This window comes from Bison bison, unplaced genomic scaffold, assembly GCF_000754665.1.
Source record: "Bison bison bison isolate TAMUID 2011002044 unplaced genomic scaffold, Bison_UMD1.0 scf7180017864307, whole genome shotgun sequence".
NCBI lineage: Eukaryota > Metazoa > Chordata > Mammalia > Artiodactyla > Bovidae > Bison > Bison bison.
Window position 1 is genome coordinate 10,194,457 of NW_011494879.1, and position 24,200 is coordinate 10,218,656.

Here is a 24,200-nt window from a genome sequence, read left to right on the forward strand (position 1 = left end):
GGAGTCGACAGAGGATGAGATGGTTGGATGGCATCACTGACTTGATAGACATAAGTTTGAGCAAGCTCAGGGAGATCGTGATGGACAGGGGGGCTGGCATGCTGCAGTCAATGGGGTTGCAAAGAATCTGACATGACTGAGTGACCAAATGAAGAACAACAACTCATTAAGAGAATGAATGAATGAGCAGACATACAAATAAATGATTATAATTTATAAAATATTGCAACATAGAATGATATTAAATATTCATGGAGTTATCATAAATTTTTGGCTGTTCTTTTTTTTTTTTTGGTTGGAGACAGACATAAGGTGGTTTTTTTTTTTTTTTAAAGATCCCACCAAAAAGGAAATCACTAAAAAATACCAGAAGTGAAGTGAAGTTGCTCAGTCGTGTCCAACTCTTTGCGACCCCATGGATTGTAGCCTACCAGGCTCCTCAGTCCATGGAATTTTCCAGGCAAGAGTACTGGAATGGGTTGCCATTGACTTCTCCAGGGGATCTTCCCAACCCAGGGATCGAACCTGGGTCTCCTGCATTGCAGGCAGATGCTGTACCATCTGAGCCACCAGGAAAGATTAAAAATACCAGAGATGGCACGTTTATTGACATTATGTTTCAACCGATGATGCCTGGTGGTTAGCCGCGTAATTTCTGTAAGGTCCCTTGTTTTGTTTCTAGGGTCCAAAAATCCCCATTGAGAAGTTCTAAGTAGATGTCTGGAGGTCTGCAGCAGGGAAAAGGGTCGGTAAATGCTGCCCTCTTCCTTCTGATTTATTATCTGGGTTTATTTGTAGAGAAGCTTTTGTGCTTAAAAAAAATTTAAAACAATTGAATTATAAATTTCCCAACAGTGCCAATATTCCAGTTCCTAAAATTAAGTGCAGTATAATTAATAATAAGACAGTTCTTTACAGAGTCATACAGAGAATGCAGAGTCATACCAAGAACATGAAGAGATTAGGAAAAAATGATTCATGTTTTCAATATCATTTAGATTGATTTCTTTTTAGAAACTGTAATAGTTTATAAATATCTGGAGCATGAACTATATCATAAAGGAAGGAAAGAGAAAAGAAACTATAAATTAGACCTTTCTATGTTTGCTTTTATACTAGTGTGCAAATATTAGTTTCCATTTTTAAAAATGTGTGTGGTAATAAGTTTCTTTGTATAATGCCTTCCTCACATGTACACAGACATTTTAAGGGTAAAATAATTTCAATTAGTAACTTGTTTCTTGGAGCATTGAAACTCATGTCTAAAATATAAATGTGAAAAATACAGTAACAAATCATCCATTTTGTGTACACACACTTGCACACTCCCCGATTATCATAAAGGATGCCAAATTGTTATTTAGCTCTAAAAAGCAGTTTTAAATTCGATCACTGTAGCTACAAAAGCTTTACCTTATATGAGAATAATACGGGACTAAAACTGGACTGGAACACATGTTTTCTTAAGATATGATAAATAACATACTTTGTTGGATAATCACTGTTTAGTTGCTACATTGTGTCTGACTCTTAGCAACCCCAGGGACCGCAGCACACCAGGCTTCCTTGTCTTTCACTATCTTATGGTGTTTGCTCAAACTCACATCCATTGATGCCCTCCAGCCATCACATCCCTCTGTCACCCCCTTCTCCTGCCCTCAGTCTTAACCAGGATGAGGGTCTTTTCTAATGAATTGGCTCTTTGTATCAGGTGGCCAAAGTATTGGAGCTTCAGCATTAGTCCTTCCAATGAATATTCAGTTTATTTCCTTTAGGACTGACTGGTTTTATCTCCGTACAGTCCAAGGGACTCTCAAGAGCCTTCTTCAGCACTACAGTTCAAAAGCATCAATTCTCTGGTGCTCAGCCTTCTTTATGGTCCAACTCTCACATCCATACATGACTACTGGAAAAAACATAGCTGTTGGCAAATTGATGTCTTTGATTTTTAATACGCTGTCTAGGTTTGTCATAGCTTTCCATCCAAGGAGCAAGCGTCTTTTAATTTCATGGCTGCAGTCACCATCCACAGTGATTCTGGAGCCCAAGAAAATAAAATCTGTGACTGTTTTCACTTTTTCCCCTTCAATTAGCCATGAAGTGATGTGACCAGATTCCATGATCTTACACAAACTGTGGAAAATTCTTAAAGAGATGGGAATACCAGACCACCTGACCTGCCTCCTGAGAAATCTATATGCAGGTCAAGAAGCAACAGTTAGAACTGGACATGGAACAACAGACTGGCTCCAAATCAGGAAACGTCAAGGCTGTATATTGTCACCCTGCTTATTTAACTTATATGGACAGTACATCATGAGAAACGCTGGACTGGAAGAAGCACAAGCTGGAATCAAGATTGCCAGGAGAAATATCAATAACCTCAGATATGCAGATGACACCACCCTTATGGCAGAAAGTAAAGAAGAACTAAAAAGCCCCTTGATGAAAGTGAAAGAGGAGAGTGAAAAAGCTGGCTTAAAATTCAACATTCAGAAAACTAAGATCATGGCATCTGGTCCCATCACTTCATGGCCAATAGATGGGAAAACAGTAGAAACAGTGACAGACTTTATCTTTTTGGGCTCCAAAATTACTGCAGTTGGTAACTGCAGCCATGAAATTAAAAGATGCTTGCTCCTTCGAAGAAAAGCTCTGACCAACCTAGACAGCATATTAAAAAAGCAGAGACATTACTTTGCCAATAAAGGTCCGTCTAGTCAAAGCTATGGTTTTTCCAGTAGTCATGTATGGATGGAAGATTTCTAAAGAAAGCTGAGTGCCGAAGAATTGATGCTTCTGAACTGGAGTGTTGGAGAAGACTCTTGAGAGTCCCTTGGACTGCAAGGAAATCAAACCAGACAATCCTAAAGGAAATCAGTCCTGAATATTCATTGGAAGGACTGATGCTGAAGCTGAAACTCCAAGACTTTGACCACCTGATGTGAAAAGCTGACTCATTGGAAAAGGCCCTGATGCTGGGAAAGACTGAGGGAGGGAGGAGAAGGGGACGACAGAGGATGAAATGGTTGGATGGCATCACCGACTCAATGGACATGAGTTTGAGTAAGCTCCAGGAGTTGGTGACGGACAGGGAAGCCTGACATGCTGCAGTCCATGGGGTCGCAAAGAGTCAGACACAACTGAGTGACTGAACTGAAGTGACCGGATGCCCATGATCTTCATTTTTTGAATCTTGGGTTTATGCCAGCTTTTTCACTCTCCTTTTTCACCCTCATCAGAAGAGTCTTTAGTTCCTCTTCGCTTTTGGCCATTAGAGTGGTATCATCTGCATGTCTGAGGTTGTTGATATTTCTTCCAGCAATCTTTATTCCAGCTTGTGATTCAACCAGCCCGGCATACTTTGATATATACATTAATCTAGGATTTGTATCCACATATTAAACTACCTAAGTTTATCAAAACTTGCCAAAATAATATGTTTATCTTGTTCATAATGCCCTAATAAGGCTTTAAAAATAAATTCTTATAACTAAAATGCAAAATAAATTTTTGTATAAAGAAATATAAAAGAGAAATGTGCAAGAAACTTCCAGCCTGGACAAAATGGCTTTGACCCATTTTTCCCTAATCCTCTCTGCTAAGCACAACTAATAACCATGAAAATACTTAAAGAGACACCAAAAGAGAACTCATATACATGATAAAAAGAAAGCAAACTAGTTTGGAACCCCAGGACTGGAGGAACGACACAACAGAAGCAAGCCACTCAGACCCAATGTTTCCTGAGTCCTGACCTAGAAGTGGAAGACATCCCGGGGAAGGTCATTTCTCATCAGAATTCCAGAAGAAAGGGAGAAAGTACAGCTGAAAGAGTATTTTAAGAAATATGTAAAAATCAGGAGAGGAAGTACTGCTCCAAGACAACAAAAGTTAAAGCAAACACATCTCAGAGGCTTGCAGTGGCTATGAGAGCACATAATTTATATCAGTATCATGGGGATTAAAACTCCCTAAAAACAAGGCTCCTGGCTGAGTATGAATGTGGACCTATGAAATAATCAGATTTTCTCTTTTCTGGGAAGTACTGCAGTCTGTATTGAAATATATATTCCTAGTATCTAAATATATTCCATAAAAGTCTAAGTACAGAGAACTGACTTCAGTGACCAAATAGCTGCAATATGATATGACTATAGAACCTATGTTAATAGCGAGGAAAAACTGTAGGTGGGTATCAAATGCTCCATAAGAACTTCGTAACAGACTTCATAACATACTATATACGGAGACTCTAAAACAAACAATAAAGGGAAATTCAACTAAATGACCAGCTTTAAAATAGTGCTGGAAAAGTCAAAGTAACACAGAAAAATGTTTATTTTGGAGGCATTCCTGGACCTTTCTGAGGCTTAAGGTCCTCTTCCATAAAATGGAGATACGTATGTCTATGACGGTTGTGAATATTAAATAAAAGGTATGGATAAGATAGCCAGCAAGAGGCTGGCACATGGTGGGCACACAATAGACGGCAGGCATTATTCATATTATCACCTCCATAATATGCTGTATATAAAAAGGCAGAAGTGTGTGCTATGATTTCTTCTAACAAGAATTACGCCTACAGATTAGGCAGGACAGAAAAAGTACATGAAGAAATACGGCTATTTTAGGATAATGGAATCTTGGGTTAACTTTTATCTCTTTTTAAAATTTTGCTTATTTGTGCAATAGTTAATGTATTTGGAATGACTCTTAAGCGTGCTTTGCATAGAAAAGTAAAAATAAAATTGAGAGAATTGCTATTTTTTTCCTACACTTAGTTTCATCCTGTCCTTTTTTCTCCAGTGAAAACCAAAGTGACATATATTTCTTTTAAGACGTCTGTCCCTTCTCTTTTGGGCAGGGGGTGAAAATGTCCCCAATTTTACAGGCATTGTAGAGCTGGTAACAACTCCACACTGACACCACTAACCAAACATCACAGGATTTTAAAGGGTAAAATTCAAGTGTGACTCAAACATAAGAATACCTCTTTCCCTATTGTCTCTGAAAGTGATGTTTTTCTCTTCATTGAATTGGGTGACTTGAGCCCTTGCGGTAAGTCATTTGTCAAGTAGCTGCAGCTCCTTATCAGACATGGAGTCACTGTCCTTGAAAAAGTGGACTGAGCCACGAATTCTCAGATGAGAACAGCTTTAACTTTAAATTTCTCTGTGGCTGCTTGAAGATGAACGTGACTATCTTAAACTGAGACACCTTTCCTGAAATCTGCACCCTCCTATAGGCAACGGTAGCAGCTTAATCTTCAGATATTTGTGAATACGAAATAGGTATTAATGCTTATGAAAGTACTTTATCAACAGAAAAAATCAGCAACATGTAGAGGATTATTATTGATAGTAGGCTTATTCATCACTGTATACTATCTTCCATGTGAGTTTATGAGCTACTAGACTGGTTCTAAAAGGCTCATATGATGACATCCAAGGCTCTGTGCAAGTCCTCTCAGGAACACAGAAAAGTCAGACCGAACCGGGTGTGTACACAGGGCTTCAAAACACAAAACAAATAAACAAAAAAATCCCTACTTCAACAGATATGTAGAAATATGAAAAGGTGACAGAAATGACTTCTAGAAGACTAGATTCCTGTCTGTTACACCTACTACGTTTTTTTAAGTTTATTCCATTTTTTTTTCATCAATATTGAAGTATAGTTGACTTACAATGCTATGTTAGTTTCAAGTGTACAGCAAAGTGATTCAGTTATACATGTACATGTATCTATTCTTCTTCAGATTCTGTTCCCACATAGGTTATTACAGAACACTGAGCAGAGTTCCCTGTGCTATATATATGACGGGTCCTTGTTGGTTACCTACTTTATATACAGTAATGTGTATATGTTAATCCCAAATTAGGAGTTTGGGATTAACAACTACTCCTTTTGTAAGATTCCAGGTGGCCAACACTACCTGTTGTATCCATTGGATCAAATGTGCATCTCTGCGGAAGGGAAGTCAAATATTCAGAAGACCAAAAGGTCACAGGCTGTTGAACGAGCTGTTGAAACTAGTTATAAACTGTCAGACTACCCCACACTAATCTAAGCAGTACTTAGACCAGTGTCTGGTACACAGTAAGTACTCAGTGAAGAAAGAAAGAAAGTGAAGTCGCTCAGTCATGTCCGACTCTTTGCGACCCCATGGACTGCAGCCTACCAGGCTCCTCTGTCCATGGGATTCTTCAGGCAAGAATACTGCAGTGGGTAGCTGTTCACTCTACAGGGGATCTTCCCAACCCAGGTCTCCTGCACTATGGGCAGATTCTTTACCATCTGAGCTACCAGGGAAGCTGATTAATTACTGTAATTGATATTTATTATTAGACAAAAGAATATAACCACATTAATCATGATTATGCCTATTTCTGAGTATTGAAGTTTTATTAATAGAAAATATGAAATTGTGGAAATAAGACTAAAGTTGAAATACTGAAAGTAGGATAGCTATCTTCTAGTCAATTCTCTCATTTCTATGGCAGAGAACTGTAGAATAGATGCAGCTATAGAGAGAATTTCGTAACTACTATATCTTGCACTGTTTGTAATAAAGGCCAAATGTGTTGCTGAGACAGCCTGAGGGTTCAAACAATGTTCCCAAACCCACATGGAGGGAAGAGTGTCTACCACAGGAAGGATGTCCTGATGAGCAATAAACAAGTGAGACCCTGATTTACTTCCTACCTTTGCCTCTGCTCTTGGGCACACACATTTAGCCTCTGCTTCTCTCTGAAGGTGTATTAGGGAAATGAGTGTCTTTTTGTGAACTGCTCAAGAATAAAGGGTCCTCAGTCGCCATTAAAAAGTCCCTGCTAGTGTGTGGCAAACACATCCTTAGGATGGAGAGGGAACCCAATGACAGAATTAAGTTCCCAAGGGTTTTCCAGATGCTTGGAGTTGTATGTGGGGTGCACAAACACAGAAATATACAGAAGAAGCTGGTGACTGCACTTATGAGCCATGTTCTCCAGCTACTTATTTTACTGTATCTCTAAAACTAGAAATGACACAATAAAGCATTCCATGATCTCTCTCCATAAGTGAGCGCTGCTGTAACTTCAATACATAATACACATTTTCGGGTGGCTAAATATAATACTTAATGACAACATCTTTCAAATGAGACATATGAAAGGGGAAATACTTTGTTTTAAAATAATAAGAAAGATTTTGCCTTATAAACTTTTTCTTTAGGACAAATAATCAATCACTCCAATATGAGCCTCTAGAAGTACACGCTTACTTTAAAGAACTGCTATACAAACGAAATTTTTAAGGCCAGACTTTGTTTTTTAGTGAAAGTTGATAAAGTAGTAATAGACTAATTCATGGAGCCAGATATGCTTTCGCTGTAGTCTGTCACTAGACTCAGATGGAATACTGGCCCTGTCTCTTAATAGCTCTGTGATCAGGTGAAAATATCCCAGCAAGCCTTGGTGTTTTCATTTGTAAAAATAAAGTAATAATACCTAACCTATCAGGGTATTTTGAGAATAATATAACATAATATATAATATAATACAGGACAATATATATAGAGACACACACACCTGAATAGGTATCTAACACTGAGTTAACACAGAGCTATTATGGTGGCAACAGTATTGGTAGTTCATAATAATGGAATACCTAATACATAAAAATAAATAGTAATACATCATTCTGCTATGTTTTAGCAAAGATACTGTAAAGACTCCTTAACTACTCTGTGCTTATTTGCTCATGCATTGAATGGAATTATAATAAAACCTCCATCAAAGGGTTATTATGAGGTTTAAGTGATAAAATACACATACAGAGCCTAATGGTCAATTCACAAACATCCCTATAAAACATGAAAACTGACAGCACATAAGCATCTTCTCAACTTAAGTAAAAACAGATTTCTGCTAGAACATTCAGAGCTTTCATCTTGAATCTATTTTTTATTACAGCTAGAAACTATGCAGAGAGTTATGCAAAGAAGAAAACGGTGGCCACTGAGTTATGTGGGCTCCTAGATATTCTATACGTAGAATGCCCGCATATCCTCCAAAACAAAAAGAACAAGAATAAAACCGGTATATTCAGTATAATTATAGGTCGGGAATGTCTAAACTTCAAAATATCATAAGTGAAAAAGAAAAAAAACACCAAATTCCAAAGAATGATCTCTCACATTCCATGTAAATGTTTCACATATTCAAAAAGTACATCCATATTTGAAATAAATAAGAACGGGGACAACCATACAAACAGAAATAAAATTAATCCATCAGTACTATAAGTGAATAAGCTAATCACTCTGGAGGTGGTGTGTGTATGTGAAAAAGAGAAAGAGAGAGACATAATCTTGAAAAAAGAGTAAGTACTTTTAACTCTAAGGTTAAACACAAACGGAGCTCTACACAAATATTCTATCTGGTAAGTTGGTTGGAATTTCCATCACTACTTTATCTGTTCCTGGGATTAAACAAATAAATGCACTATGGATAAGGAGAGTCAAGTTTCTCACTGATAGAGAAAGGAGTTTATAAACAGGGAAAAAGAAAAGACTAGAATTAACTGGATTGGCACTAGAAGTATCAACACGAATTCATGGTCTTAAAAGTGAATACAAATAGATATAAAAAGAGATGTAGACTTACATGTGCTCTGTCCCCTTAGAGCATCTAAAAGCCACACCACCAAATCAATCACTATACCTAGTACTCCAGTCTCGGCTTCGAAATACCATTCTTTAAAAAAAAAAAAAAGTCAGTGATTTAACCTGGATGTGAGTAGGCAAAGGGTAAGAGGGTTTCAAACATTTGTGTACAAAAAGTGATGGAATGGGCACAAGTGAAAATGATCCAGGAGAAAACTCGAAAGGTTCCCAGTGGCTAAATCTGAGATAACTGGAGCAAAAAATGAAAACAGTGATAGTAATAGATTACAACCATAGGACAAAATGAGAATCCTTGAGTAGTGATATAAATAAATAAATGAATAAATAATATAAGGAGAGAACAAATGATAAAAAAAAATACCATTTGGGGAATACCACAGTGATCATTAACTCAGGCAATAATCATCAATGTGTGCTAAAATTAACTGGTGAAAATGTGATGAGAAAGTGTTTACACAATCTCAAAGTACCTCACCACAAGACATTTATTAACCCCAAAGGGAAAAAGATAATTTCACAGAGAAGAAACATGGCTGACACCACCTCAATCAAGTGATGCAAATGAACACTACTGGTAAAAGAACACGTAAGTACCGTGGATCTCCCAAGATAATGTACTGGGAAGGAGCCAACGTCATTTCTGCGGTACTCCCACCAAAAATGCGCAACTTGCATACACGAACAAAACTCAGACAAAGTCAAATTTAGTGACCTTTCACAAAATAATTGTCCAGTGTTTTTAAAAATTTCAAGGTCATAAAAGGGGGAAGAAAAGAATGAGAAACTGTTTTAGATTACAGGACAGTAAGGAGACACGGCATTAGGTGCAATGTGTGACCTGCACGGGATGTGGACCAAGTGGGGCGGCTGACAAAATCTGAATGACGTGTAAATTAGACAAGGTATTGCATCAGTGTTAGCTGTGGTCATCTGAGATGGTAATATTTGGTGAAGCTGCATGAAAAGTATGTAAAATTTTTTGTAAAATTTATATAATTTTTTCAGTATATCAATGAAAAGTCAAACAAAATAACAGAAGTTATGTTCGGCGACCTCATATCCCTACCACCCTCCAGTATTCAAACACTTGTATTTTCCTGCCTTTTCCCTCCACTTTTCCTTCTAACCCACTGGAAGGATGAAGAGACAACAGAGGCAAAACCCATTAGGAGCACAACCACTCAGGCCATCACACCTCTAAGCAAAGGACACTTGGCTGTAAACTGTCCCACTACAAATTAGGCCAACTGGGACCTGAGCTGACCCCAGGAGAAGGCCCTGAGACGGAATCAAAGCCATCCCATCCAGTGGTGATTACTAAACTCAAGTCCACTTCCCAAGAGGTGGTTGCTGGTGAACTCAGACTCACACGAGGCTATGAGGACAGTCTGCCTGTGTGACAGGATAGACAGGATGCCCTATCTCACCCCACCCCAGAAAAGAAAGTGCTGTTGAGAATTAAAACATACTACCGACATAGCCCTGAACTTGGGGTCTTTCTCCATAAGTTCTCCATAATTTTCCTGCTCCATAATCCATAGGATTTCTCCTGTGTTTCCCAGCTAATTACAGAGCATCATTTCCTCCCTGGTAACTTCAGCAGAAATTGAAGGGGCACTGGGCTCGTGTCTCACTTCTGTACCCAAGTAGTCACTGAGTACACACCTCTTGCCTCCAGACCATACACCCAACTGTGCTGAGTTCAGGTCAAGAATCCTCTCCTTAGAGCAGTCTTCCTGCCCCAAGACAGGACGGCGACCTGCCCTCCCGAGCCCCACGCACTGTGCAGACTTCCATCACAGCACCCGTGCACTCAGGGTATTAGCTTTGTTTACAAATCTACGTTCTCCACCAGATTGGAGCCCTCACACCAACAGGATCTATCTACCTGGACTGGAGTAGGAGCTCTGCATGAATGATTCATTTAACTCTCACAGCATTTATCTATTATTCCCATTTTACACACGAGGAAACTGAGGTTGTAAAAGGGTCAGTAACTGTTTCACAGAGCTACTGAGTGATGAACCTGGGACTGGAAAGCAGGTCTACACGGTGAAAAGCCTAAATGTTTTTCATACTACTTGCTTTGTCTATCTCCAGAGCATAGCACAGTGAATGGTGCACAATCTATGTTTGGAGACTCTCCAATGAATATTTCACATGATGTTTGGTTCAAACAATAGTTAGTAGTCATGGCATTTTTCAGAATTTTAGCTAGCAGCAGTTAACATACGCAATGCGGTGTACTGAGAGAGCGAAAAACGCTAAAAAGATGAAGCGATGCTTTCTGTGCTCCGAATCAAACTCCTGGTTCTTCACACCTAATCACATTCTATCCACACAGAGTGACTGTGGGAAGAGAAAGGGACAACAGAGTAACAACCAAAGACAACACGAATGTTACTGCTCAATGTATCCCCCTGGCAAATAGGAAGAAGAGCAGTACAAGGGCCTCTGGATCACAAGGATCTATTGCTCACAAGCTGGGTAGGTCATGTGACCTCGTCTTCTAAGTCACGTGATTTCATCTAAACCAGAGCAAATGGTAACTACTTTCCAAGGTCGTTTTAAAGCTGAGCTGCAGGGACGTGCACTTTAGGAGACATTCCACAGTCCCTTCTTCTTCCCCAAGGATGCCAGTGACCAGAGGGTAAAATTAAGAGGAAGAACCCATTATTCGTAAGGAGGGACCTTCTCAAGGTCTCCAAACATCTGCAGAACCCAGTAACACGGATGCTTGCTCAACTTTAGTCATTTTAGGGAAAAGGGCACATCGATCTCTCACTCGTATCTGGACAGACACACTTAGGATTTGTTTGCTTCCACATGAGAAGCAACTGGCTGATCAGAAATCACTGTCAGCAAAATATGGCAAATTAATACAAAATAGTTTCCATCTAAAAGCACCAGGCCACTCTGCAAGGAAACACTTCCATTATTCCAAGCAGATCATTTTATTTGCATATAAGGGTGCAGCAGCATGGTCTAATCATTCATGGCAAGAACACTGGACTGAATATCAGGATTCCCGGCCTTGCCACTTTAAAGGTGACCTTGGACAGGGCTTTCAAGATTTAATATTCATTAATTCAACAAATGTTTACTGTCTGTAGGTTCCCTGTTAACATGGAATTTGTATTCTAATGGAAGAAAAAAGACATCACATAATAGACAGGCAGATAAGCAGGAAGAAGTTAGCAGATAGTGGTAAGTGATTAGAAGAGAAAAAAAAAAAATCTCACAAAATAGGTTGTGACCGGATGTAGTCATTTTGGAAATGATGACATTTATGCTAAAATCTGAGGACGTGACTTCTTCATTTCTGGACATCCCTCTCTATAAAATATGACTCTTGAACAAGGGTGCTTTCAAACATGTCTTCTAGTTCTAGGATTGTGATTTCACACCTCTTAGAGATACACTTATGTGAATACATATTTTTAACATCAAATAATAGCCTATGTTTGATTAAGAGAATTATTTATGACAATGAGTCCTAGCTTTGAACACACTTAAGGTTACAGTAAATCTTTTGTATGGAACTAAATAAACCTTTGCACACATAACTCTTCCTTCCTATTGATCTTTGTCTGAGTTCTGACAAAAAAATGAGTATTTTGTTTATGTTTCAGCAAATGTCACCAAGTTGGCCTCTGACCAGAAGGACTAATACGTCCTTCTATGTATACATGAATTTGTAATGAGGTTGAAAATTGTCTTAAACTCATTTTTCTGTTGATTACTTATGACCACAAATTCAGACTGCAATTTTACAATGTTCTTTTTTTAGGTGAATTTTTTTTTTTTTTTACATAAAACCAGAAAAAAATTTGAGGTGATGGGATATGGAATTTTTTAAGGAAACATCAGTATTTTCACCCATATTTTTCATGCACCAGTTAACTAGAAAATTACAAAACCTGAAAAACTCAGACAATTTGTACCAAGAGAATTAACACAGTCCATTCTCCCCCTCCCTCTGTTAAGCTTCTCCCTCCCCTCCTCCTGCCTCCCTGTTGCCCTCCACGCTGGGACACATTTCTGGGGTGGAAAGGAAGGCCTCTCATGCTGTTGAAAATTGAGGGCCTCTGAATTTTTAATTCTGTTAACTAATCATTAGAAAAGTAGAAATCGCTGTCTCTCTGAGAACCATGAAATAGCAGGCTACACAGACTGTGTACTGAATTTTGCAGGAGCTGGCTGGTTTCCTGGCAACACGCTGATTTGTGGGGCCACTACTTTGGGCACCTCGAGGATAATTAAATATTAAGCCCCTCTTTGATGTACGCAAAGTCTGCCTAAGAGGATTACCAGCCACGGTGAAGGTAGCAGTCCCACAGTTTCTGGTAATTGAACGTTGCAGTGTCATTATCTGTTCTTATCTTTGCTCTGTAAGAATCCATCTCTCTCCTTAATATTGCCTTTGAGAATGGAGACGGAGATAGGGAGAAATTAAGAAAACGAGAGCCCGTGCAAACAGCAGTTTGGGGTCTTCTAGGTATTTGGGACATGGGGACGAAAACAACAGTTTAACACATGTCAAAGACATGACAGAGGTGAGCAAGGCATCCTCTGTCTCCTCTGGTTCAAGGCTCCATTTCACACACAAGCAGCCAAGGCTCACAGTGTAAGAATCTTCTCCAAGACTGGAAACAATGGTAGAGGGAGGGTGGAGACCAGGTCATATAAAAGTTACAACTTGTTCTATGACTATAACTGGAACATTGAGGAAAGCATAAAAGCAGTGGGTATACTTATATGACTTCTGAAGTGTTTAGAGCCAAATTAGAGTGCATGTTCTAATGTTTCAACATGATAGATGAAATGGGCATTTTCTCCCTTTCCTGATTTCCACGCTGTTTCATAATATTTCTGGCGCATGGATCTGATGTGACATGAAGTGAGGCTCGAGAGAAACAGGCTTCATTGACCTGCCAGGCTCCAGCCATTAAGGAAGAGAAAACTGAAAAAAGGGTGAGAACTTGAAAAATGGAGGGTCTGTCAGAAAAATGTATAAAAGTAAGAGCATTCGTTTCAGGATGAGACAGAACCTAAGGTTCCACTTGGTGAAAATAACGTGACCTAGTTTGTTGCTTAACCTCAGGAATGCCACGAGAACCTTCGGGTCTGCTGAAAACACACATACTCCTAAAGCCCACTGTGCCAGGGGCCTGGAGGGTCTGTCGCAGCCCAGTGCACTTCTGCTCACAGACTGCTCTTGAGAAAGCCTGTTAGTGGTCTCTTAATGCAATTCAAAGCAAAATGTTAAGACTAAATAATTTGATATGGTCATGATGCTTCAGAGTATCATTCAGATATTAGTGGCTTTAATATACTGTTTCAGCAATGTGGCAGGATTAGAGAATATTCGAAAAATCCATCTTTTTTGAAGCTCAAATTCTCTAACTTTGAAGAATAGATAGTATTTACCTATTTCTCTCACAGAGGGAAATAAGAATGTAGAAGGTAATTCAGGAGATGTCCTGAGATGAGTCTTGAGATATTTTTAATATTTGGTTCTTTTTTTAAAAAAGGAGGTTCATTGTTCTTTAAGTGAAATAAGGATACTAACAGAAATTATAAGGCAAAGTTTTAAACTGAGAAGGTAAACTGGGTTGGAGTCAGACTTCCAGGAAGCTCTTTTGCAGATTAGAAAGCAAGTCTTACTTTCTAACTTTTATTGGCCTATAGTCTGCAAGCTATAGCACTTGATTAAGTGCTGACTCTTAGATCCAGTATCTTCAGGATGCATCAGTTTAGAATCTAAGCCAAAATTCAACAGCCACCGTATTTCTTTGATTTAGGAATTAGCATTTTCACTTAGTCAACAAGCATTTAAGCTCTGAATGTACGCACAGCATTCTTAGAGGGCTTTGAAAAATGTTAAGTATATTCTCCAGGGTTTCTGAGTTTTCAGGTAGCGGGAAGACAAAACTTTAAGTAGCAGAAGTAATAATAATAATAGATGAAATGTGTGGAGTTCAAAGTTCAATTAAATTTGAAACCGTCAGGGAAGGATCCAGAGAGGTGATGGACTGAGTGAGCCTTGCAGGTTGAAATGAAGAAACCAAGATCTTTTGTCTCTGCTGCATTGTGTCTGTCTACATATAGGAGAGAGGGCATTTGAGTGCCTGGGCAGAGCAGGACAAAATGAATGAGCTAAACTGCACACTGCATTACCACTTAGATCTGTATCTCTCCAGGGCAAGGGCGAGCTGCCCTAATTAACTGATACTATGAAAAACCCTGACTGTATCCTGTGAAGAGAAAAATTATATATACATGTCAGGTGACTGAGGCATCATCTACTCTGCATATTCAAACATGGAAAAGTAAAACAAACTGTGTTGCACATATTTAACTGCTACATAGCTGTACTGATGAACACAATGGGAAGACTGCATTAACAAGCTGATTATTCACTTGAAGGGGGTTTAAGGGAATCAGGACATGACCATCAGATGCACCCTCACCTGTCTCTGGGGCCAGGTGGCTTTCAGGATGGCCTCTGTTCTAAAGAACACGAGGAGCTTGCCATCCTCCTCAGTCAGGTGAAACGACTGTCCCAGAATCTGCAGCACGTGGATGCGGGGCCGCACCGGCCAGGCGTCGTTGGCGCAGAAAGGCCGCAGCCACTCCAGCAGGTCCTCGGAGGACACCAGCTCTTCTCTGCAAAACAAGGGTTACATTGAAAAAGACTCAGTGGTTTCTAATTCCAGTAATCAAACGTGGTGCTGGATCTAGACACTTTGTTGGGTTTATTTTTTTTCCTACTGAGAGGAAAAATGTAGATTTGACATGGCTTAAGGCAAACCATATTAAGTATTTAAAAACGATGTAAAATGCATGCGATTTGTAAACAGCATCATATTAAAATAAGTTACACAGAGCAGAGAAAAAATAATCAATACGTTCTTAGATGCTTCATTTCTTAAGCAAAGCTCAACTGTGTCCGACTCTGCGATCTCATGGCCTATACACTCCACGGAATTCTCCAGGTCAGAATGCTGGAGTGGGCGGCCTATCCCTTCTCCAGCGGATCTTCCCAACCCAGGAATTGAACCAGGGTCTCCTGCGTTGCAGGCGGATCTTTACCAACTGAGTTATCAGGGAAGCCATTAAGAAGTACAGCTTATTGTAAAATTCTGTGTAGAAGTATGCCCAGTGCCCATCCAGTACCCAAGGCTTAAAAGACTTTCTTTTTATTGAAGTAAATTGACAACTAATTCAATAAGGGAAATTAAGGATTCCCCAGTTTTCATTAGAGCACTGCTTTAGAGTGGTAACTGTCTTAACTGATAATAGTTCACATGGAAGGGTGCCAGCCAGAGTCTTCGATAACCACTTAAAGCATTTGGAAAAAAAAATTTTTTTTGATGGAAATATCATTATTTTAGTCTTGGCAAACAAAATAACTCTTGTAATACAATTTTCACGGATGGCTTATCCCACCAACTAGTTAAAACCTTGAATTCAAAGGAAAAAAAAGAAGTATGACCTATTTCTACTAATGATACTGATAGTGCTGGGCATCATTCAGTAATTTTATATTAAAACATTACTAGTTGACAGTAACTGTGCAAAGTAAATATTATAAATACCATTTTATTTAAAAATTTTCCAGTTTTATTGACATAACTGATGTGTGTGTGTGTGTGTGTGTATAAAACACTGTATTAGTTTCAGGTGTAGTACAGAATGATTTCATATGTGTATATACTGCAAAATAATTACAATAAGCTCAGTTAACATCCATAACTTGATATAGATATAATTTTTTTTCTTAAGATGGTAACTTTTAAGATTGACTCTCTTAGTAACTTTCAAATATACATTATATTGTTAACTATAGCCCTCATGCTAAACATGGAAATTCCATTTTTATAGATAAGGAAGTAGGCTTCATGGAAGTGACAGCATATGCCCACAAACATCTATACTGGTACAATTTGACTCCAAAGTCTATGTTCTTTTCTACTATTTTTCTGTGTTTCAATAAGGGGTTAGTGGTGGTTTAGTCACTAAGTCATGTCCAACTCTTGTGACCCCTGGACTGTAGTCTGTAGTCTGCTAGGTTCCTCTGTCTATAGCATTCTCTAGGCAAGAATACTGGAGTGGATTGCCATTTCCTTCTCCAGGAGATCTTCCTGCTGTTGCTGTTAAGTCGCTTCAGTTGTGTCCAACTCTGTGCAACCATAGACGGCAGCCCACCAGGCTCCCCCATCCCTGGGATTCTCCAGGCAAGAACACTTGAGTGGGTTGTCATTTCCTTCTCCAATGCATGAAAGTGAAAAGTCAAAGTGAAGTTGCTCAGTCGTGTCCGACTCTTAGCGACCTCATGGACTGCAGCCTACCAGGCTCCTCTGTCCATGGGATTTTCCAGGCAAGAGTACTAGAGTGGGGTGCCATTGCCTTCTCCAGGAGATCTTCCTGACCCAGGAATAAAACCCAGGTCTCCTGCACTGCAGGCAGATTCTGGGCCGACTGAGCTATGAGGGAAGCCCCAGTAAGGGGTTAGAGCCATCAAATTTTATACTACCCTAAAGATAAAATATAAATCTATGGTTATTAAAAAACTAGTAAGTTTAAAAGGATTCAGAGAAGGTGGGGACATGTGAACAACTTTCTATCCAGTACTAGAAGCTCTTTGCTTATAATCCCCAAATGGACCATCTCAGGAAAACAACTTATTTGATGATGATGTCGATGAATTACTACCAATGACTCTTGAGAAGTTGCTCACATAGAAGTCTCACTCCCACAAGACCCTAGAGATCCATGAAAAGCACTGAATTATATAGATTTTATAATAACCAAATCCTTATGAGGCTTCCAGCAATAAATCATCTACAGCAAGCTCCAAATTCCATGAACTAACAAGACCACAGGAAATTTTTAAAAAACTTCTGAGAATAAAATTCTATAATACCACTGAATATTTCTCTCAGTGTGCATTCTATAATATACTTGCCAATACAATTTTATGGCAATTTAAGCTAAAAAACAAAGTTGGTTATTTGTATATTGGACTAAAATATGTTACAAAATGCCATGGACAAACTGGCTTAAGCATTTCCTACATGTACAAAGGTATTTGTTAGTTTTGCCTTTGACTGTCCTTCTTCACACGTACCAGAAATGGCAAAGCTGGGGGTGCAAAAGAACGCCACCAATATTTCCTGACTATCTACTATGTGCAAAGCAGACAGCACTGTGTGGTGGAAAAGAGTATCTTTTGGAATTTGACAGACCTGTGAATCCTGGCTCCATCCTTTCCTAACAACTCTCAATAAAAAATTATGAATGTCCTCATTCCCACTTTATAGCTAAGTAGACAAAGATCCTGAAAGTGTGTCTCTTGGAGTCTGTGAAACCAAGACAATGCATACGAAGCACCCAGCACTGTATGTGACACAAAGGAGAGATTTAATGAACAAATAACCATTGTCCAAATCATCATCATCATTTTATTATCAGCATCATCAAAGTACCTGATGTTCAGGGATGAAAAACTGTATGATCTGGTCCTTAAAAGAACTAATAATACAAGGAACCAGAAAGATGTCACAAATGACTGTTCTACAAATTACTAATATAATATAAATTGGAACAACTTTTTGGGAAGAAAAGTGGGTAGAATCAGGGAAGGCTTCACAGAGGACATGGCCTCTGAACAGGATCATAAAGGACAAATGGAAGGTACATGAATGGAAAAGGGGGGAAACATAATCCAGGTAAAGAGAACAGCAAGGGAAAAAAAACAGACAAAGATTTCAAAGGACACAGCATGTTCAGGGACCGATAAAAGCACAGATTATCTGGGGGTAAATCAGAAGAGAGCACAGAGGGAAGACAGGTCTCCTGACCTGGATAACCAGAGCTCACACACAGGCTGAAAAGGTGGTGCAGCTTCATACTTCGAAAGGATAGGCTTTGCAGACGTCAGCCCAGACTCAGTGCCCAAAATGACTGCTTCCCAACAGTGCTATGCTGACCAAGAAGTTGCTTCATGGTGCTGAGCCTCAGTTTCTTATTTGTAAATTGCAGATGGATAATAACCCTTTACTCAGCGGAGTGGTTTGAGAATTAAATATACAAAATGAAATAATAAAGCAGAAAATATATTATCTGGCACGTAACTAAGAAGTTCAGTTAGTGGCAGCGATGGTTACTGAGGACTCTGGTCTTGGTGTGGAATGGGAATGACAGAGGGTCTCTGAGCAGTTAAGTACCGTGATCATGTTAGGGCTTACAGAGGTGTGCAGACTGGGGCATGCTCAGGCCCTTTTGGTGAAGCCTGCAGGGGTCAAATTAAGTTTAACTTGGGAGAAAAGAAGACTAAAACACATTTTTGGCCTTGAATCCAAGCCAATTTCACATAAGTAAGAAGCTGGTATTTTGACCCTGTCACCCAAGGGCCAAGTGGAGGGGCAGGTAGGATGGGCTAGAATGGGAAGAAGCTGGAGTCATGAAGACCAGATGGAAGTTACAAAGATCATACAAGATCTGCATGTGGTGAACAGGAATGAAAACTGTTAATGATAATATGAAAGCTTATTGTGTGCCATGAGTTACATCACTTTATCGTCACTACTTTTTTTTTCATGTATTCTGTTATCATCTCCAATTGGCAGATGAAGGGACAAGCACAAAGAGGTTTCATAACTTGTTCATGGTCACAGAGTAAGTTGTTGTTTTTTAGCCATTAATTCATATCCGACTCTTTTTTGACACTATGGACTGCAGCTGGTCACACTCCTCTGATCATGGGATTTCCCAGGTAAGAATACTGAAATGGTTGCCATTCCTTCTCCAGGGGATCTTCCAGACCCAAGGACTGAACCTGAAGCTCCTGCATTGGTAGGTGGATTCTTTTACCACTGAGCTGCCAGAGAAGCCCCCACATAGTAAGTAGTACAGTCAGTATTTGAACCTGGAGTATCTTACCGCCTTATCAATGACTATGCAATACTACGGAACCAAATGGAGGTAAATTCCAGAACACGGTGGCAATATGTGACACAGAGATTATTATCATAGCATTTTCCAAGTCATTAAATTGAGTTAGATTCCTTTTACCTAAGAACTTACTGTTTGGTAAGTTCAGTTCAGTTGATAGCATTGGACATTCTGGAGAAAACTGCTCTAAATTTTGGTTGATAGTTCAAATATATAATGAAATTATGAGAACTCACTCCTAAAACAGAAATATTATGTTCTTGAAGTACCATGTTCTAGATGACCTTGGCTATATACTGTGAATGTGTGGTGTGGGTGTGTGCACGCATGTGCATGCAATCAGTAGCTCAGTCATGTCCAACTTGTGATCCTGTGGACTTTAGCACTCCAGGTTCCTCTATCCATGGAATTTTCCAGGCAAGAATACTGGAGTGGGTTGCCATTTCTACTTCAGGGGGTCTTCCCAAGTCAAGGATTGAACCCATGTCTCTTGCATCTCCTGCACTGCAGATGGATTCTTTACCACTGTGTCAGCTGGGAAGCCCACATACTGCAAATATTTATGCTCAATGAGACTACACAGAACCAAAGGGCAGCTCTGTAAGAAAAGCTGTCCAGGACATCAACTAGATACTATCTCCTAAAGATTTTAGCTGCAAAATAGTCTAAATTTTAAATAAAATGTGAGTTTTTAAAATTTGTAGTCACCCTTGAAACGGTACAAATACACACACACATATACAGAGGCAGAGACAGAAAAACAGAATGTAAGAATTGTGATAAAATGTTAGCAATTGGTGATTCAAGGGGAAGAGAATATAGTCATTATTTTTCAACCTTCGCAACTTTTCTGTGGGTTTGAAATTTTTCAAGATAAGCAGGTGGTGAGAAAATAACCAATTACAACTTTTATAATGTAAAAAGAAAGAGAATGGGAAGGAAAATGATTCCAGTTTTATAGTTGTTTATGAAAGCAAGGGGAGGGTTTAATGAGCTTAGGAATAAAAAGAGAACATGATTTCAAAACACTTTTACCTTATTATAAAAGTTATACAAATGATTTTAGGAAGATATAAAATAAGTAACAGAGAAAAATCTCTCCTAGTTTCATTGCAAAGACATAGACATTTGCTTCTACCTCTTTCCCTGACATGAGGATTTTGGGGACAGGAGAGAAGTTATACTACACAGGGTAATTTAGTATGCTATTTAAAAAAAAAATAACTACTAAAGGAAACACACACACATTCATACAATCCCTTCTGGCCCAAAAGATAAGGAGTGTACTGAAATATACAAGATGTTCTATTAACAGAAAAGAACAGCAGCAGCAACAATGGCAACCAAAATAGGTTCAGTGAATGATTAATTTGCGAACGTGATGTTCTATTGTGTAAAGTAGCATGAGAGGATATTCACAAAACTACAAAGGAATGGAAGAGAAATGCCAACGAAACAAGGCAATTATTTAATCAAAGAGAAAAGACAGATTTTGAGAATATTAATAGGATGACCCTTTGTAAAAGAGCTTGAAGATTTTGCGTGGCATAAACATATGAAGATAACCCAACCTTGAACTTAAACAGTGATGGTACATTAAAACAGACAGTAAATATGAAAAGCACTTTATATGTCATGATGTACTACACAAATTATTCTTATATTTAAGAATGGGGGAAGCCAAGACTGCATTCAAACAAGACAAACATAAACCTTTATGATTTCCTGTAGACATAAATGTCATAGATTTGGAATGCCTGAAGGGAGCACAAGTTCACTTTGCCTAATCTTCTATACTGAAGGCATAAGCCAGCAGCCAAATTTTTGTATTGATATGTATAGTATATACCAATGTGTCAAAAATTTTAAATTTTACACAATGAAGGTCTTCTTTTATCTCATTTTCCTGAGATGATAATTGATATGCAGCACTAAGTATATGGATTACAGCATAGTGGTTTGACTTACATATATTGTGAAGACTACCTTAGTAAGTTTACTGATAATCTATCATCTCATATAGATACCAAAAAAAAAAAGAAAAAGAAAAAAAACGAAGATTTTTTTCCTTGTGATGAGATCTCTTATGATCTACTCTGAACAACCTAGCACTTCTTTAAACGCTGGAAGATGAGGGCTCAGTGGAAGCTGCCTGCCTTAGATAAGGCCTCTTGAGCTCACAAGTTCCTCTCTGACTCCACCACCTCCTCCCTGCCCTGAAGCCCACTCCACCTTGTTCATTTTCATTCCCTGCCGGGTGTCAGTAGGAAATGAGTTTGAGAACTGATATGTAAACTGAGAGAGAAGGAGAGACAGGACAGGAGGGTGGGGTGGGGCAGCAAGTAAATGTGAGTGAGTGAACAGTGAGAGACATAAACACTCATATTCTAAGGTCTCAACTCAGTTAAGGGATTGATCCACACACTGTGTACACTTTCCTCACTACGCACAGAGCTGGACCTGTCCCAGGACAATGTCCTCTATGTATCAGCTCCCCGGAAACAACTGGGGCTCCTGGCAAAGAATAGGGCGGAACCCAAAACAACTGAATGCATCGTGTGCTAATGCCATTGCGGTAGTGTAAAAAGTGTGGCTTTTTTTTCAAATGATTATCATAATCAAGTTATAGTGAAGGAAAAATTGCTGCAAAGGCAGTAACTGTGGTGTGCACACAATTCCAATCTCAAATCTCAATGTTTTATAAATTCATTTTTAATTGAAGGATAATTCCTTTACAATATTGTGTTGGTTTTTGCCATACATCACCATGCATCAGTCATAGGTAAACATATGTCCCCTCCCTCCTGAACCTCTAGAAAGATGGTACTCATGAACCTATTTGCAGGGCAGCAACAGAGACATGGCTCAGATGGTAAAGCATCCATCTACAACACGGGAGACCCGGGTTCGATCCCTGGGTTGGGAAGATCCCCTGGAGAAGGAAATGGCAGCCCACTCCAGTACTCTTGCCTGGAAAATCCCGTGGACAGAGGAGCCTGGTAGGCTACAGTCCATGGAGTCGCAAAGAATCGGACACGACTGAGTGACTCCACTTTCTTTCTAACACAGACACAGACATACAGAACAGACTGATGGACACGGGAGTGGGGGAGGAAGGAGAGGTTGGGATGAATGGAGAGAGTAACATGGAAACCTTTACACTACCATATGTACAATAGAAAGCTAATGGGAATTTGCTGTATAATCAACTCAGTTCAGTTCAGTCACTCAGTCATGTCCTATCTGCGACCCCATGGACGGCAGAACTCCAACCTTCCCTGTCCATCACCAACTCCCAGATTTGACTCAAACTCATGTCCGTCGAGTCGGTAATGCCATCCAACTATCTCATCCTCTGTCGTCCCTTTCTCCTGCCGCCTTCAATCTTTCTAGCATCAGGGTCTTTTCAAATGAGTCAGTTCTTTGCATCAGGTGGCCAAGGAATTGGAGCTTCAGCATTAGTTCCTCCAATGAATATTCAGGACTGATTTCCTTTAGGATGGACTGGTTGGATCTCCTTGCAGTCCAAGGGACTCCCAAGACTCTTCTCCAACACCACAGTTCAAAAGCATCAATTCTTCGGCGCTCAGCTTTCTTTATAGTCCAACTCTCACATCCAAACATGACCACTGGAAAAACCATAGCTTTGACTAGCCAGACCTTTGTTGGCAAAGTAATGTCTCTGCTTTTTAATATGCTATCTAGGTTGGTCATAGCTCTTCTTATAGGAGCAAGAGTCTTTTAATTTCATGTATGACTCAAGAGAATTCACACCAGGGCTCTGTATCAAACCTTGCCTTTTGATAAATAAATATACTAATAGCATCTTTGGGGCTGCTCTCAAATGTATGCCAATCACAATATCTTCTTGAGGTTCATTCATCAATAGAAGCATGGGCACATCCCCCTGGAACGAGGTAGAAATGGCAGCTGTGAAGTCATAAATATGGCCTTAGGTGGCCCGGAGAACCACTGTAGTGGTAGAGTGGATCCACCCTCCTTGTTGGTGACCATGGTTCATATTACAGATTGGAGGCCTCATAACTGTGGGTGCTTGGAGAGCGTCTGGTGATTTACTTTGCCTCCTGGAGCATGAAGAGTGAGAAGAAATCAGATTCGATCCGTGCTAGTGGGTTTCTTTCTTTTTTTTTTGCTTTTTATGGTCTTTTGTGTGCTTGAAAAATAATGTGAAGTCCCTAAGCAACACGGAAGAGCTTAGTGATGTCTGAATGATCTGACATTGCTCGATATACATCAAACTTTAAGACATCTAAAGCGGGTACTGTGATTAAGAAGCAATTTAAGCAAACAAAGACTAGTAAAATACTCACTAGCTTTAAAGGAAATCTTTCTTCCTTTTTGAATGGTGCACAGAGGAATTCCTCATTAATTATCTGTTTTCTGAGTGGATTTATTTCTGTATATCCATTTGAGAGTCACTAATATACTGGTTGGAGAAGGCAATGGCACCCCACTCCAGTACTCTTGCCTGGAAAATCCCATGGATGGAGGAGCCTGGAAGGCTGCAGTCCATGGGGTCGCTGAGGGTCAGACACGACTGAGCAACTTC

The 24,200-nt window shown here is 39.4% G+C and overlaps 1 protein-coding gene across 2 annotated transcripts in view; it reads right to left on the minus strand.

The window, feature by feature from the left end:
- Window positions 1-24,200, minus strand: part of NBAS (neuroblastoma amplified sequence) — a 334,237-nt gene that overhangs the window by 26,970 nt on the left and 283,067 nt on the right. For both annotated transcript variants that reach the window (XM_010852089.1, XM_010852088.1), the window contains one exon: window positions 15,145-15,340. In XM_010852089.1, coding sequence (XP_010850391.1) covers window positions 15,145-15,340 — 196 coding nt within the window. The remainder of the gene's footprint in view (window positions 1-15,144; window positions 15,341-24,200) is intronic.